Source organism: Natator depressus, chromosome 18, assembly GCF_965152275.1.
Source record: "Natator depressus isolate rNatDep1 chromosome 18, rNatDep2.hap1, whole genome shotgun sequence".
Lineage (NCBI taxonomy): Eukaryota > Metazoa > Chordata > Testudines > Cheloniidae > Natator > Natator depressus.
In genome coordinates, this window is record NC_134251.1 from 13873519 (window position 1) to 13891857 (window position 18339).

Below are 18339 nucleotides of genomic sequence, written 5' to 3' on the forward strand. Positions count from 1 at the left end.
TGCAGTCTGACGATAGCTGACCAAGAAATAAATGTTTGTTTTGCCCCTGGCTGCAGAAGCTAAGAATTAGGCAATCCTAGGGTCTGATTATGTAACTCCCCCTCACATGAGTAGGCCTGTTAACTTCTCAGAGAATATTCATGCGAGTAAAATTGTAGGACTGGTCCCCTAGTGGTTTTTGTGTTTGCAGTAGCCTATGTGAGTAAAGAGCTTGATGAAGAAAAAAATTGCCATTCTGAGCCACATTTGGTTGCTGGAACTTTCAGAAGAGCTTTGCCCATGAAAGGGTTGCAGAAGGAAACCAATTAGTGTGCTGATCAGTTTTCCACTGCAGCCTTTCAAGTGTAAAACATTGCTGCTGTCTCTACAGAGACCAAAAATGGCAAAAGAGCCCAGAATCCTGTAGGTAAAATAGCACTTGCCAACCTCAGAGCTTTTATGAGGCTTAGTTAATGTTTGTGAAGAGCTTTGAGATCCTTGGATGAAATTAAATGCAGAGTATTATTGTTACTAGTGATGGTCCATCTAGAGGAATGAATGGTCAGTGATTCACAAATGGAAGGAAATGCTTGTTTCTGTTCTTTTAATGTTAAAGACATTTACACTGCTGAAAAGAGAGGTAGTGTTGTGGTTCACTAGTCTCGGTAGTCTCCACTTGCAGGTAAAATACAACTGCAAACATCTACCCACAAATACCTATAATAAGTGTAAGTCTCTCTAGTTGATCAGCCATTTCCCTCTGATGCCCTCTTCTGAGCTGTCTGATTTACTTCACTGCTGTAAATTGCTGTGCAGTGTTTTACAGAATGTTTAAAGCAGCTTCTGTACACTAAACACTTTAACAAACCCATGAGCAAGACAGTGGAGAATGAAACATTTTACAGCTTAATTCCCTTTGTGGCTATCCTTAATGAGAACAAAAGATGAGTGCTGAGGCCAGTCTAGAGGCCTCTGTGGCCAGATGGAACAAAACCTTTGTGAGGTGTTATTCCTGATGATCAAGTGATTGTGTTGTTGCAACTTCTATTGTTTTATATTGTTTACAGTGCCATCTTGCTAAAAATACTTAGCCAATTAATTTGTTTTTGATCTGAAAAATTGTCAAAGCATACTTACGAGGTTGTCTTGAAAATTTATTAGATGAAACACCAAATGTACTCCCCAGTCTCATGAGGGTGGTGATTAAGACTGTCATTTTACTCACCCATTTGAAAAAAAAAAAATCACTCCTCTTAGTTAATGAATAGCAGAATTTTGTACATCAACTTTAAAGAGTTAGTTATTAAAAAGAAAAAAGAGAGATTAAAACCAGGGGCTGGAGCAGGGATGTTCAATGTTTTAAACATTGCAGTTTGGGGCAGGTTTTGTGTTTAAAGGTATAGCCTTTTCATTTGTGACTGCCCTGGAGGGGGTCCTGACTAAATAAGATTAATGAATGTTTCTCATTGAAGTTAATGGGAGAATTTGCCTGAAAGTCACTGATAGTAGGGTTGGATCTTGCATTATTATGAAGTTTGGGCATCTGCAGAGCACAATGCATCCCTTGACTGATTTCCAAAGTGGAGTGGTGCTTATCGAAATGAATGTTGTCCAGCATAGGATTTTAATACCATTTGTTCTCTTCCTTTCAGAGGGAAGTGTAATATCTCCCATTTCTCTGACATATTTGCTGCTAGAGAGTTTAAAGCCCGAGTGGATTCATTTTTCTACATATTGGGCTACAATCCAGAGACAAGGTAAGTGAGTCACCCTGGCTAACGGAAAGTTTTTTTTTACCAGAGATTGGTTGTTGTAAGAATATGCCAGCTGCTACAGGAAGGAAAAGAATTAAAGCCTGTGATTCAAGTGTGGTGTACATAGAGAAGGGCAACGGGTGAATCATGTATGTGTGCAGATGGTGATGCATATAAAAGGCAAAAAACAATTTATAATCAATAATTCTGATACCAGCAGTGGCCTCTTATGCCCACTGGAAGTGCTACTGAAGGTTGTGGTTGTGTTGCTGGGGGAGAGAGACTAGCAGAGTGGGGAGAGCTGTGATATTTGTGTTCAGAGAAGAAGTATGGAGAAAAGGTTGGAGGAAGGTGTTTATAGGGTCCATGTATTAAGTAAAAATAAGAAACAGTGGATTACAAGGCTCCATAGCATGTGGTGACATTTTAAGAACATCCCTTTGGGGAGATAGTGAACCTTAAAGCGCATTCTTTGAACTTTGGTTAAAATTGAGAGATGTGAGCATTAACAGGCGCTTGCAAGTCTCTCATTGAGAAAATGCACATTGCCGACAACACCCACAAGTTTTCCTATGAGTAGCGTTGCAGTTGTATATTGTAAGGTCTCCTGCAAGTGTGGTAGTGCACGGGAGGGGTTATCACTGTGGATGTAAATAATTGACTGAATGGAGCTCTTCTACACAATCCCTATCTCAGATCTACTTGCCAGAACAAATTAGAGGCCCAAAACAGAATTCATCCTGTTCAAAACAGGTGTACGTCAGGGAGAAGCTGCATTCAACGTTCTTACACATTCAGCTCCCTGAACCTTTTCCCTGTGTGTCTCCAGTCACCCCTACAGGGTGTCTTAAAACTGATTTCAGTTGATACCTCCATCAGTTATTTCAACCAAAACACAGTTACTATTTTATTTAACATCATTCAAATAGTGCTGTAAACATACACGGTGCTCTGCAGATATTGAGTTAGCATGTGCCCTTCCCTGCCCTGGAGAGAGAAAAATCTAGGGGCCTAGTCCTGTAAACACTTAGGGCTTGTCTTCACTACTGGGATAAATCGACCTAAGTTACGCTGCTCCAGCTACATGAATAACGTAACTGGAGTTGATGTAGCTTAGGTCGACTTACCCCGGTGTCTTCACTGTGCTGAGTCAACGGGAGATGCTCTGCCATTGATTTAGTGGCTCTTCGCTAGGCCCGCTAAGTTGATACCCGCTGCATTGATTACAGAAGCATCAATCTCCCTGGTAGTGAAGAGAAGCCCTTAGTTTGAGGAGTAGTAACTCACAGCAGTGACTAGTAACCACTATGCCCTGATGAAGGATATGCTTTTTTAGTACTACATAATTAACTTGTGGAACTCATTGTCACAAGATTTTATTGAAGGCAAGCAGGATTTAAATAGGGATTAGACGTTTATGTGGATAATAATTACACACCCATTGTTATATTAGATTAAAAGTTTATAAGAATATAAATCTTCATGTTTCAGGGCATAAATTGAAACTAAGTGCCTGCAGCTGGAAAGAAACTCGCCATGTGAGCAAATTATTGCATAATTGTCTGTTTTGAGGTTTCCTGTAGCTTTCTCTGAATCCTCTGGCACTGGCCACTCATCTGAAATAGGTTATCAGACTGGTTTAGCATTTCCTAAACACATTGGGAGTGTATGCAGCATTAGGTCCTAAGATAGTCATTGTATCCAATCTGCAGTATTGAGCACTGGAAAAAGACATGAAATCTCATCATGTTTACAGAAACCTTCTAATATGCTATATGTGAAAGTACAGAGAGCTTGTGTGTGTGTTTCATTTCAGCACAATGATACAGCAAGGAATGTGTTGTCAGGGCACACCTTGGTGGATGAAATTGAAGTGATGTTGACTTAAACATCAAACATTTCTCTCAATTTTCACCTCTTACCGCTTTTTCTTGTCAATTGAAAATAATTATTTTTGGGGGGCAGTGTAGGTAGTGAACTATTTCTATTCATATTCATATTTTGCATTTAATAGCAAATTGCTAGCTTTTCTTGAGAAATGCCTCTTGTGTGACTCAAAGCTTATGTCTACACTACGAAATTAGGTCGATATTATAGGTCGATTTTTAGAAATCTATTTTATACAGTCGATTGCATATGTCCACACTAAGCGCATTAAGTTGGTGGAGTGCGTCCTCACTACTGTGGCTAGCATCGACTTATGGAGCGCTGCACTGTGGATAGCTATCCCACAGTTCCCGCAGTCTCCACCGCCCATTGGAATTCTGGGTTAAGCTCCCAATGCCTGATGGGGCAAAAAACATTGTTGCGGGTGGTTTTCGGTTGCCCCTCCCTCCGTGAAAGCAGCGGCACACAATCGTTTCGCGCCTTTTTTCTATGTGGACACCATATTGCTTTCAGCCGATGGTGCAGTAGGACTGCTAACTGTCGTCCTCCACCGCTTCCGCTGCAGCTCTGCTCTCATGAATCCACCTCACAGGTCCTCTCGTCGCTCTCTATAAATATCTATTCTCGTGGGATCCGTCGTCAGCCACCGCTTCCGCCGCAACTCTGCTCTTCTGCAGACGCCATACCATGGCAAGCATGGAGCCTGCTCAGATCACCGCGGCAGTTATAAGCATTGTAAACACCTCGTGCGTTATGCTGCAGTATGTGCAGAATCAGAACCTGCAAAAGCAGGCGAGGAGGTGACAGCAGCGCGGTGACGAGAGTGATGAGGACATGGACACAGACTTCTCTCAAAGTACGGGCCCCGGCAGTTTGGACATTGTGGTGGCAATGGGCAGGCTCATGCTGTGGAACGCTGATTCTGGGCCCGGGAAATAAGCACAGACTGGTGATGGGACTTTGTGACTTGCTTTCTCTTGCCCTGAAGTGCAAGAATACCAAGATGAGAGCAGCCCTCACAATTCACAAGTGAGTGGCGATAGCCCTCTGGAAGCTTGCAATGCCAGACAGCTACCGGTCAGTCGGGAATCAGTTTGGAGTGGGCAAATCTACTGTCGGGGCTGCTGTGATCCAAGTAGCCAATGCAATCACTGAGCTGCTGCTATCAAGGATAATGACTCTAGGAAATGTGCAGGTCACAGTGAATGGATTTGCTACAATGGGATTCCCTAACTGTGGTGGGGAGATAGACAGAATGCATATCCCTGTCTTGGGACTGGACCACCTTGGCAGCCAGTACATAAACCGCAAGGGGTACTTTTCAATGATGCTGCAAGCACTGGTGGATCACAAGGCACGTTTCACCGACATCAATGTGGGCTGGCCTGGAAAGGTACATGACGCTCACATCTTCAGGAACTCTGGTCTGCTTGAACAGCTGCAGGAAGGAACTTACTTCCCAGACCAGAAAATAACCGTTGGGGATGTTGAAATGCCTGTAGTTATCCTTGGGGACCCAGCCTACCCCTTAATGCCATGGCTCATGAAGCCATACACAGGCACCCTGGACAGTAGTAAGGAGCTGTTCAACTATAGGCTGAGCAAGTGCAGGATGGTGGTAGAATGTGCATTTGGATGTTTAAAAGCGTGCTGGCGCAGTTTACTGACTCGGTTAGACCTCAGCAAAACCAATATTCCCATTGTTATTGCTGCTTGCTGTGTGCTCCACAATCTCTGTGAGAGCAAGGGGGAGACGTTTATGGCGGGGTCAGAGGTTGAGGCAAATCGCCTGGCTGCTGATTACGCACAGCCAGACACCAGGGCGATTAGAAGAGCACAGCAGGGTGCGCTGTGCATCAGAGAAGCTTTGAAAAACAGTTTCATGATTGGCCAGGTTACGGTGTGACAGTTGTGTTTGTTTCTCCATGATGAAAACCAACCTCCTTGGTTCACTTTACTTCCCTGTAAGCCAACTGCCCTCCCCGCATCGATCACCGCTTGCAGAGGCAATAAAGTCATAGTTGTTTCAAAATCATGCATTCTTTATTAATTCATCACACAAATAGGGGAATAACTGCCAAGGTAGCCTGGGAGGGGTGGAGGAGGAGGGAAGCACTGGGTGGGGTGGTGGATGAGAGGAGGAGGGAAGGACAAGGTTACACTGCACTTCAAAACTTATTGAATGCCAGCCTTCTGTTGCTTGGGCGTAGAGTGGTTGGGTTCCCGGAGCTCACCCCCCCACCCCCAAGTTCTTGGGTGTGGAGGCTATGGAACTTGGGGAGGAGGGCGGGTGGTTACACAGGGGCTGCAGCGGGGGTCTGTGCTCCTTCTGCCTTTCCTGCAGCTCCACCAGACGCCGGAGCATATCAGTTTGATCCCCCAGTAGCCTCAGCATTGTATCCTGCCTTATCTCTTCGCACTGCCGCCACCTCTCCTCTTGCTCCCACAACCTCTCCTCTCACGTGTCCCTCCTGTCCTCGCGATCATTTTCTACTTTCCTGGACTCTGCCATTGTTTGCCTCCACGCATTCTGCTGAGCTCTTTCAGTGCAGGAGGACTGCATCAGCTCAGAGAACATTTCATCATGAGTGCGTTTTTTTCGCCTTCTTATCTGTGCTTATTCCCCCCCAACCGCGTGGCTAAAAGCGGGGATGATTTCTTTTCAGCCACAGGCAAGCAGCCCACCTGGAATGGCCACCTCTGAATGTCCCCTTAATAATGTCCCTGGAGAATTTCTGCTCCATCCCCAGACACGTTAACAGACTTTTCCAGTAGCTGTACTGGCTGCGAATGCATCCCAAGTCTTCAGGGCAAATTAATCATTAAACACGCTTACTTTTAAACCATGTATTATATTTACAAAGGGTACACTCACCAGAGGTGCCTTTTTCGGCTTCATGGTCCGGGAGCCACCTTAGGATGGTTGGGAGGGTATTGGCTCCAGGGTGATAAACAGTCCTTGGCTGTCGGGGAGAACGGTTTCTCCGCTTGCCTGTTGTGCGCTATCCTCCTCCTCCTCATCTTCCTCGTCCCCAAAATCCTCATCCCTGTTGTGTGAGACTCCCCACTTGCAGGTGTCCACGGACAGGGGTGGAGTGGGGTAGTGGTAGGGGCACCCCCTAGAATTGCATGCCGCTCATCACAGAAGCCGCTTTAAAAGTCTGGGGCTCTGACCTGGAGCGGCTGTTTGCCTCTTTGGTTTTTTGGTAGGCTTGCCTGAGCTCCTTAATTTTCAAGCTGCACTGCTGCGGGTCCCTGTTATAGCCTCTGTCCATCGTGCCCTTGGAGATTTTTTCAAATATATTGGCATTTCGTCTTTTGGAATGGAGTTCTGATAGCACAGATTCATCTCCCCATACAGCGATCAGATCCAGTACCTCCCGTTCGGTCCATGCTGGAGCTCTTTTGCAATTCTGGGACTGCATGGTCACCTCTGCTGATGAGCTCGCCACGCTGGCCAAACTGGAAATTAAATTCAAAAGTTCCCAGTGCTTTTCCTGTGTACCTGGCTAGTGCATCTGAGTTGAAAGTGCTGTCCAGAGCGGTCACAATGGAGCACTCTGGGATAGCTCCCAGAGGCCCATACCGTCGAATTGCATCCACACTACCCCAAATTCGACCTGACGATGTCGATTTCAGCACTAATCCCCTCAGTGGGGAGGAGTACAGAAATAGATTTAAGTCAACAAAAATGGCTTCATCCTGTGGATGGGTGTAGGGTTAAATCGATCTAACACTGCTAAATTCGACCTAAACTCGTAGTGTAGATCAGTGCAGTTTTAAACCCTTCTTTTTGTGTAGAGCAAGCAGCTGATGATGTTCTCATGGCTGTTTGAAAACTGTTGGCACTGAAAGGGTGAATGAAATAAGACCACTGCATAGCACTTTACTTTTTCAAGGCACTGTACAAACATATCTCAGCTAATTACTCACAATAGCTTGTTCTCAAATTGTGTTTTGTCTGGTTGGATCCAGCCAGAATTTTTTTTAAACACCAGCTTTTCTGAGGATATTCACTTTTTGCTCAGTGTCTTTTTAGTGCTTTTCTACAGTAGAAAAATGGGTTGAAGTTAGGCTGAGTGTGTTGACTGACTTTGCTGTAATCACAACTTTTATTTCCTGAGTGTGGATGCATTGCAATGCTTTATCTTGATTGCCCAGGTCAGGGTGTACCTCTCCATCAAGGTAAAGGCATCGCAGTGTGTCCATGCTAGGATAAAAGTTATGGGTATATTAAGATTAGCTAATTAAAAACCCAACTTGACCTTAACTCAGTTTTCAGGTGTAGACACTTGCATTCAGATGATAAAAGATGCACAATATTCTGTTTGGATGCAGCTAGAAAGCAGTGTATTTGTGATCTGATTAGGTTCTGTTCATGATGCACCTCTGCACCATCCAGTAGTGCTACTTACCTACATGACCATATGACTACCTAACCAATCCAGAGTTTTGGAAGACTGTTTTTTTATAATGATTGGTGTTGAATGTCTTTTGGTTATTTTTATGTAAATCCAAAAATAACATACCTGAGCTGTGATGTTTGACTTCTGCAAATAGATATTGTTCTTAGTCGTTAGATGCCTTCTGTATAGTATGCTCCACACACATACATGTATACAGTTAATACATCATGTCTATTTGTCTTAATGAGTTTGTCTCATTTACTACTGAAGACTAGTTTTTGTGCTTTTCAAGGATATTGAGAGACAGCTCAGCATATTGAGAATCCAACTGTTTTCTGCTTACTCTTGGAGAACCAACAGAAGCAAGATAACAAGAAACACATTCTCATTTTTATATTTTAGGTATAGCAAGCAGTAAAGATTTTGCCAGGGTTGATACATCAGAAGTGCACTCTAAAAGCGTGAAGATGTGGTGTAAAAAAGCTTTCATGGCAGAGGTGTAATTGATGAGCGCTCTTGCCTACCAAAGGGCTCTCAACATTTAAAGGAAAGCAAATTTTGTCCTTTATTTTCTCTTTTAAAACCCTGCTGAGCATGGGTTTAGTAAGGGGAAAAATTAGGGGCATCTTATTGATGAACAGCTAGTTCCAGTGGCGATTTGTGTTTTCGGAATCCTTGTTCCTTCATGCACTGGGACGAATTTTGTCCTGCAGACATCAGTAAACCATTCCTTGTTATACTTTAATAGTTGGTGTTGCACATCAACAGGATAATTATTAAAATAAAATATTAGTGTTGGATGTTGGTACTGACATTTTCTACGTTGCATCGAGCTGTTAAGCAAGTTAGTAAGTGGGTCTGGAATATATTCAACTCGTAGTCCCCGAGGAAAGGAACGTTTGTGTTAGACCAAGCACTTTAACAATCACTCAGGTAAATAAGTATGTACTAGATAAAGAGAGTGAGTGTGTGTGAGAAAGAAAGAGAGAGAACGAGAACCTATGCTCAAAATCATTTTTAGAAGTACTTGTCATAGTTTAGTATCTTCATTAAGAGAAAGGAACTGCTCTGCCATTTTAATGATACATCATTACACTTCACAGCAGCACCCCAGTTTGAGATAAAGTAGGACTGAAAGAATTACCTTTTACCATTAGCAAGCAAAGGAAATCAGAGGGCTACAAAACGTCATTTTTATTTTGCGTTTTGGTTAATAGCTATTAACCCTGTTAAGTTAACTAATGTTAACTCAGGTAACGGTTAAGTTCATCAAAACTCAATAAAACTTGCCGTACAATTAGATCAAACATTCAGATTTCCAGTGGTTATGAATAATGAAGCCAATTTTTCATTTACTTGTAAGTTCCAATTCTGCGTGCAGTGTAACCTCTGCACCTGCATGGAGTCCCACTGAAATCTCTGGGACTCTACAAATTGCAGGATCAGGGCCATGCTTTGCGTTATTAAATTGTCATGGTGATGACATCTGTTTTTTTCTGTTAATTAAATTTGTGTAAATTATTTTACAATTAAAAAAACATTTTGTATTTATTTATGTTGATTAGAATTTTAAATATTGCACCAGCATTTCCTTGAATGTTTATTGTTAGACGAAAAGACCTTCATAAAATACTGTGATCCTTTGTAAATAACCAGACTTAATTTAAATTCACTCTGAAGTGCTAAGGTGCCAGGTAATGGAACGCATAAAACTGTAGAATTTTAGATTAGATAAGGATGGAAGTGGAAGGAAAGAGTTAACATTAGATTAAAAAGGGGTTTTGAATAAAATGCCACCTATAAACCTTGCTGTCTCTGTAATGGGCCTCTTTCCCAGGGACTTCAGTTTTGAAAACGTGCTTTTTGTTTACATCTGACATCATCTGCCCATCTTTTAGCTTAACTTTTTCTGCTCCATCTGAACCTGTATGTGCAGTCAGCATGCAGGCCAGTGCGGTAATAGAATTAGACCTTTGCGTTTTTTGAAAATTATATGCAACAAAATAGGTTTAAAACCCTCACAAAGGCCATTGAATTTCAATTGAGAAGCATTAATAGGCAAAGCAAATTGGAACTGATGTACCATTTTACAAAAGCAGTAACTGCACCAGCTTGCATTAAACAGTCGTTCTTGGAATTTATGAGCCAGAGTTCAGCTCAGCCCTTAAAAACAAGCAGTGAGGCCCAGATGTTGTTGTCCATGCCACTTTTCTTCTGTTAGCTTAAGTGGTTGCTCACCAGTACGTTCCCTCCCATTTAATTTAGCTGCTAGCTCTTACCCCAGCCAATAATATAACTCTGGAAATAGAATGTGGAACACGGTGTACGCACATCTCTTGCTTGTTAGAAATGAGTTTGTTCTGGCACATGAACTTGTGCATTTAAATTGGTAAAAGATAAATAAGACTGTGTGTAGACCCCTGCTCCTTCTTAGTTGTTAAAATACCCAATCTTGTTTTTAGGGTGTGTCGTGTTGCTTAAATACATGCAATCCTAATTCTGTTATACATTAGAATGCGTGCCTACAAGCCCTGTTTACAATAGGGAAACTGAACATTTCCCACCATTGTTAACATCAATTCATATGAACTGGTGGTAGCGACATTAGGAGTCCTAGGATAGGCAGGATATTGGCTGCTAATGTCTTTGTTTCCATTTCATCTTAGCCTGCTGGGTAGAGATCTAACTGGTCCTAAAAATGCTATCAGCAGTTGAAGAAGCCCTATCTATACAAAGGTTCCTAACATTGCTAGCATCAGCTCAGCTGAACACCCAATTGATATTAGCAACACTGTCAGTTTTTTTCAACATTTCTGTTGTAGACGAAGCTTTAGAGACACTTGATGATAGATCCTATCGGGTGTTGGATGAGGACTTGAAAGACTCAGATTCTATTCCCAGCTTTGCCAATGACTGTGGGACCTTGGGAAAGTCACTTTACTTCTCTGTGCCTCCATTTCTCCTCTCTAAAACGTGGATAATGATGCTTAATCGTGTTTTTGAAGCACTTAGAGACATGGATGAAAACAGCTATATAAGTGCTCGGTGGTGTTCAGATGCTATCGCAATATAAATATCTTTTTTGGGATGCAATTGGGAGGGTTTAAATAAAGTTTAAGGGTCCGTAGGCCTTTTGCTGGTCCACTGCATGGGATTAATTTCATTTTTTATTTGTTGTCCTGCTGTTCTAGCAGATGGCTTATGTGGGTGCTAATGCAGGTGACTGCAGTGTTGATGTCATGTTGGTCACAGGATATTAGAGAGACAAGGTGGGTGAGGTAATTTATCTTTTATTGGACCAGCATCTGTTGGTGGGAGAGAGATGCTTTTGAGGTTACACAGAGCTCTTCTTCAGGTCTGCCCTGTAGAAGAGCTCTGTGTAAGCTCGAAAACTTATCTCACCAACAGTAATTGGTCCAATAAAAAATACTGCTTCGCCCACCTTGTGTCCGTAATGAACACGACTGTCATTTTGATATTCAGAACTGTGGCTGAGGTGCGCACGGGAGAGGGGTTTGGCAGCAGAGGGGTGGGATGGGGTGTAGTGCTTGGGGCTTTTCTGAAGGACCGGGAAGAGGAATTTGTCAGCTGGGAAAGAGAACTGTGTCCAGGGCACTTTCTGGGTATGCATGCCCACTTGTCTTTCCCATATACTTTGATATCCTGCACCATCTCACCATGTTGATGATGCAGAATAGTGTACAAGTTCTGCTTGTGTTAATTGCTTTATGCTCCACAGTACTTCCTCCCCTCTGCTGCCGCCACCTGTGCAGTGAATATACAGGATCTGCTCTTTAATTCCAGTAAACTGTGTACACTTATTACAGCTTGTTTTCCCCTCCTTATTTAAAGCTAGTGCAGGAATCTGAAAAGTATACATAGGTCCGGACTCTCTTGAACCTAATTACTTGGAAACCAGAAATCTAACACATTAATTTCTGTGCAATCAGATATAACCATCACATGTCTTGAAATGATACTCTGCACAGCATTGTTATGCATCAGGGAACAGAATGATTATCAAGCCTTCAAAGCGCAGATTAATTTTGAAAACAGAAATTTAGGGCGAGATTGGAGCCTAGTGTACTTAGAGACCCAACATATTTTCTCTTTGGTTGTGGAGCTCTTCTTAGTTTTTGTGCGTGTTCACAATTGCTTTGTGATCGTAGGAAGCAAACTAGTATTAGAATAATAAAAATGTGGGGTTGGAGGGACCTTCAGAAGTCATCTAGTCCAACCCTCTGTGCTGAGGCAGGACCAAGTACACCTAAACCATCCCTGACGGGTTGGCTGACCTGTTCTTAAAAACCTTCCATGGTGGGGATTCCACAGCCTCCATTGGAACCCTGTTCTAGAGCTTAACTACCCTGAGAGTTAGAACATTTTCATTAATATCTAACCTAAATCTCCCTTGCTGAAGATTACACTGATTAATTCTTCTTCTGCCTTCAGTGGACATGTAGACAATCAATCATTGTCCTCTTTATAACGTCCTTTAATATGTTTGAAGACTCTTACCAGATTCCCCTCATTTTCTTTTCTCAAGACTAAATACACCCACTTTTTAACCTTTCCTCATAGGTCAGCTTTTCTAAACATTTTATCGTTTTAGTTGCTCTGCTCTGCACACTCTCCAGTTTGTCCATCTTTTCTGTAGTGTGGTGCTCAGAATTGGACACACTACTGCAGCTGAGGTGTCACCAGTCCCTAGTAGAGTGGGACAAAGTGGAGAATTGGCCTGAAATCACCAAGATGAAATTCAATAAAGACAAGTGCAAAGTACGTTGAAGAAAAAAATCAAATGCATAATCAAATGCAGAAGCTGGGAATGGGCGACGGGATGGATCACTTGGTGATTACCTGTTCCGTTCATTCCCTCTGGGGCACCTGGCATTGGCCACTGCTGGAAGACAGGATATTGGGCTAGACGGACCCTTTGGTCTGACCCAGTATGACCGTTCTTATGTTCTAACTACAAAATGGGGAATAACTGGCTAGATGGAAGTATTGCTGAAAAGGATCTGAGGGTTATAGTGGATCACAAATTAAACATGAGTCAGTGTGATGCTGTTACTAGAAGGCTAATATCATTTTGGGATGTATTAACAGGAGTCTTGTATGCAAGACCTAGGAGGTAGTTGTCCCACTCTATTTGGCACGGAGGAGGCCTCCACTGGAGTACTGTATCCAATGCTGGGCACCATGGTTTAGAAAAGACTTGGACACATTGGAGATAGTCCAGAGGAGAGCAACAAAAATGATAAGTTTTAGAAAATGGACCAATGCAGAAAGGTTTAAACAAACAAACAAACAACCTGGGCATGTTTAGTCCTGAGAAAAGAAGACTGAGGGGGGACCTGATAAATCTCCAAATATGTTAAGAGCTGTTATAAAGAGGATGAATGATCGATTGCTTGTTCTCCATGTCCACTGAAGGTAGGACAAGAATTAATCAGCTTAATCTACAGCAAGGGACAGTAAGGTTAGATATTTATGAAAACGTTCTGACTCTAAGGGTAGTTAATCTCTAGAACAGGGTCCCATAGAGGTGGTGGAATCTCCATCATGGAAGGTTTTTAAAAACAGGTTAAACCTCTGTCAGGGATGGTCTAGGTTTACTTGGTCCTTCCTCAGTGCAGGGGTCTGGACGTAATGACTTCTCTAGATCCCTTCCACTTCCCCATTTCTATGAGTCTATAAGTTTCTCTTGCATCCTTGTATCTTCGTCTAGATATTTAGTGATGTGACTTCCATTCCATCTGATTATAGATAATCTGATATTTTTCTGTGGCTGTCATTCTATACAGTATGAACAGAGATGTGTTCATCCTTTTGTTCCCCTTTCCTTTTACACTTCACATTTGCTTCTGATTTTGGAAAATGATGTTGCAGTATCTTGAGCTACAGCTCGATAGAAAATGCAACATTTTATAGGCCAGTAAGGAATGTTTACCCCAGATAAACTGGGATTCAAATAGTCTGCAAAAAATCCCAACTGAATTTGCTTTGTGAACTTTTTCAATGTGCTGTTATGTTTTCCTGATTGAAGTTCAGTTTTCCATTTCAGTTTAGGGTAGCTAGAGTAAGTCACATCAGACTGGTACAATCTGACTACTTTTGAGAAACTCTGAAAGAATACGTTGAAGTGGTGTGGTGTGTTGCAGGCAAGGAAGTTATAGATACTCTCATCTTTCTGGTAGAACTGCATCTAGAATAGTATGTTCACTTCTGTGCACCTCATTGCCACAAATGTACTGATATATTGGTGGAGGGAGTACCCGGACCTGATTAACATTAAAGGGTTTTTAAAAAGGGATTTGAATGAGAAGGAAGATTTGGTTGTAGCACAAATATCAGGTGTGTAAGAGGAAAAGCAGAGAGTTAGGTAGGAGTGGAGTTGTACACTCTTCTACGTGGAGGGCAAGAGTTTGAATTTGATATGAAAGGCAAAGAGCAGCCTGTAGAGGTTTTGAAGAAAAGTGAGTAGGATTGAGAGGAAGATAGTTTTAGAAGTTCTACAAGGTTTCCTTTTTAACCTAGTTTAAGTCAAGTTGCTGTAAAAACATTGCTAAGTGGTACTTTTTCTTACTGAGCATGACTGTGGCAAATGTGTATTCATTGCAGGTATTTCTTCATTTAAATGTAGTTATTTTCCTTGCAGTATTAAGTAAGTGTGGCTTCAGAATATGTGGGTGGCCTTGAATACATTTGATTAGTTCCCCCCATGTCTTACATGATCAAGATGCATCCACGAAACAGAGATAAGCAGTGGAATATATTAATTTGTGAGATGGGGTCTTTTAGCCATTTAAAAATACATTTGAAATCCCCAGTTTAACACATGCACAAACATTTGGATTCCATGCCATGCAAGTTGCAAACACTGTTTAATTTTCATGAAGGTACTGTACCCTTGTTATCTATCTTAGGGTTTTATAGTGCCACCCATTATTGTAGTATTTGAGAACCTGTCAAGTAAAATAGATGAGCAGTATCAAAGTTTCTATTGGACTTCATGGAGTTTCTGGGGTATAAAAATTCTGCTTGGGATAGAGTTGTGTTTTAGCGTTTGGGGATTGGGGATGAAGACGGGGTCAGGTAGAAGGGGATGTTAGTGTTGTGTATGTCCTCCTTGTTATGCTGGAAAGGCTTTGTCACTGTGGAAGGCTTTGCAATGTTCCCTAGGAAATTGTGTGGGCATCCATTGCATAGAAACCAAGTGAAGTGGGGGTAGGGGTGTGTGTGTGTGTAGGGAGAGAGAAACCTATCCAGGAAATTGCTTATTTTAACAGCAGTGCAGTGTGCATGAAGTTATTCAGCTATATAGGATGGGATTTTCAAAGGAGCCTAATGGAGTTAGGCACCCAAACCATGGAATTTCACATGACATGGATGCATGTGCTAGCAGGGTACTTCAGAGGTGCAGGTGTTTTGCTAATGAGTACCGTACATCATCATCATTTATCTTTATCCAGTAGTTCAACAGGTATAAAGTTGTCAAGAGCTATGGCTGGGATTTTCAAAGGAGCTGTGAAGCCAAATTCTGGCTAATGCAGTTTCGTTCACAATGACCGCGCAAATTTGCAGTGAAATAGAAAGGACTCAGAGTATCTTCTCTCGCAGCTGACGTGACCCATGCAAGCTGGTATTGGCATCAGAATAGTTACGTTGATACAGTAACCCTGGTCTGAAAGACCCATCCTGAATCTGATAGTGCCAATAGAATCGCTCATAAGAGAGGATTTGAAATAGTTCTGTTTGTAAATATATAGAATTCAAATGAATGCCAAGATATTACTTCCAAATAGAATTCTGAGATGTTTTTTAATAACTGATGCCCTTTTCCAGAAAATCCTTCTTAAAAGGAAAATCAACACCAACTAGGTTTAAAATAGCACGAAAAGTCTGAGTTACGAGACAAAAGTAAAGAAACTCCTTTTGTCTTGGTCTTCATCCTTAACTCACTCTGAGTCTGGTTAGTGTTGGGGGCTTAGAATAGTGTCTGGCCCTATGTGTATTACAATGCATAGTGCAATGGAAGATATGAAAGATGAAATTATCACTTAGGTTCTTAATTTACTTTTGTGCTTCACATCAGAGCCTTAAAATGAGTGCTCGTATTTTGTCACTATGCTTTGCTACACACACAATGTATGTGGCGTGGCAGGTGTTTTAAATAAAACATATCCTCCAGCATATGACAAATCACAAAGCATTTGTAAAAAGAAATATTGAGGTGGCAATTTAATTATGGCATAGAAAATGCACAGGGAAAGTCGTTCCCAGTTGGATAAGCACAGAGAGACTCAGTAGCTCTTTTTGAATTAGGGCAGGGTGATTTCCCTGCCATAGATATGTGCACAAAAACAATCCTGCAAGGTGCTGAGTGCCCTCCGCTCTCCTTGATGTCTGTGGGAATTGAGGGGTTTAGCATCTTATCAAGATAGGGTCATAAAAATAGTGTCCTGCTTGCAAATGGGACAGTTTACAATAGTACGTCTTGTGATCTCTTAACCGTTGATCACATCTATTCAGTGATCCCAATATTACTTGCAACTCTAAAATGATTATAAAAGCACACTTACACCAAGCTGCCTCTGAATAGCTGAGTGTCCTCCTCTCCCTGTATGATGTAGGCTGTCTCCTATCCAGTTAAAAGCTTCTGGCACTCCAGCTGTCTTCCCTGTTGCTTAGTTTCAGCTGCTCCCCCTTTTCTCCTCAGACTCAGTGGGGTTTTCTCCAGACTGGCTAAACACAGAAGAGAACCATCTTGGGGTCTCTAACCCAAGGTTGTCATAGAAGAAAGACTTTCTGTCTCTCATGCCCACCCTCCCTGCCACCATCAGGGAAGTGCTTTTTCTTGACATGGGTCTTGGTCCAAGCAGAATGTGCCCGTGTCTTTCCTGCAATCATGCCCTGTTGTCATCCATAGAAATGAAGTGGAGAAAGAGGGAGAGCTCTCTGAACCCCGTACCCTTTTTCTTTCAGGATGCAGCAACTCAAAACCAATGAGTTGTGCTTATCATCTCCCGTGTTAGCCCTAGGCCAGCCATCTCCTTTTTTCCCTATCTGTGCTGCGTTGCATTCTGTATTCTTACATCTCCTCCTTCCCTCCAGGTGTTACAGATGAATGTGTATAATTACATTGATGTACCAGGGCCATTGTGTCTATGGAAGAGGAGGAAAGCCATACAGGAACAATAATTGTGATAGTGTCTACAAAAGCGTTACATGTTTGGTAGAACAACATAAATTGTTTCCTCTTTTATAGCACCCCCTATCAGAGCACCTCAGATCTCTTTACAAACAATGGTAATGGGTGCGTTTTAAATACCTGGATCACTAGCTGAACTTAATATTATTACTTAGCATGTATATAGGACTGTATGTATTGAAAGATCTCTTTGGATGTTAGCTAACTTGAGGATCTTCTTGGCAAGGTGGGTTAAAATGACATGAGCAGAAACTAAAGCAGGCCATGTCCTTGGTGTGGCATGTTCTTTCCTGGACACTTTAAGTAATCCAGGCATGGGGAGGCCCCAGACAAGGAGTCATTCCTCTAGGACTCTGGTCACCAACTGGTCGATCATGATCGACTGGTCGATCCTAGAGGATCTCCCAGTCAATCGCAATCTCTGGGGGTGTAGCGGGGCTGCAGCGCAGACCTGCAGTGGGGAGGCAGGGCAGGGGTCTCTCGCCACGCACTGCTTCTGCCTGCAAGCATTGGCCAGGAATGGGGAGCTGTGGCTAATGGGAGCTGCGGGGGTGGTGCTTGCAGAGAGGGGCAGTGTGCAGAGCCATGTGCCCCTTGCCTCCCCCCACCCCGGGGAGGGGGGGGCGAATTGGCCCCTTCCAGGAGCAGCGTGGGGTCAGCATAGGCAGGGAGCCTGCCTTAGTGGCAGCCACACTGCACCATTAACCGGAAGCCGCTGGAGGTAAATGCTGCCCCGTGGGAGGCCATACCCCAACCCTGAGGCCCCTCCCAGAGCCTGTCCCCCAAGCCCCAGCCCTGACCCCTGTCCCAGAGCCAGCACCCTGTAACCCCTCCTGCTCCCCAACACCCTGCCCCAGTCCAGAGCCCCCTCCTGCACCCAAACTCCCTCCCAGAACTTGCACCCCTCACCCCCTCTTGCACCCCAACCCCCTGCCCCAGGCTCACTCCACAGTGTCCTCCCACACTGAAAACCCCTCCCGAACCCCCAACCCCCTACCCCAGCCCAATGAAAGTGAGTGAGGATGGGGGAGAGCAAGCGACGGAGAGAGTGGGGGATGGAGTGAGCAGGGCTTTGGAGAAGGGATGGGGCCTCGGGGAA

General features: G+C 43.1%; 1 protein-coding gene across 4 annotated transcripts in view; it reads left to right on the top strand.

Annotated features, from left to right (window-relative positions):
* Positions 1 to 18339, top strand: part of RERE (arginine-glutamic acid dipeptide repeats) — a 412980-nt gene that overhangs the window by 229982 nt on the left and 164659 nt on the right. For all 4 annotated transcript variants that reach the window (XM_074975155.1, XM_074975156.1, XM_074975154.1 and 1 more), the window contains exon 6: positions 1632 to 1736. In XM_074975155.1, coding sequence (XP_074831256.1) covers positions 1632 to 1736 — 105 coding nt within the window. The remainder of the gene's footprint in view (positions 1 to 1631; positions 1737 to 18339) is intronic.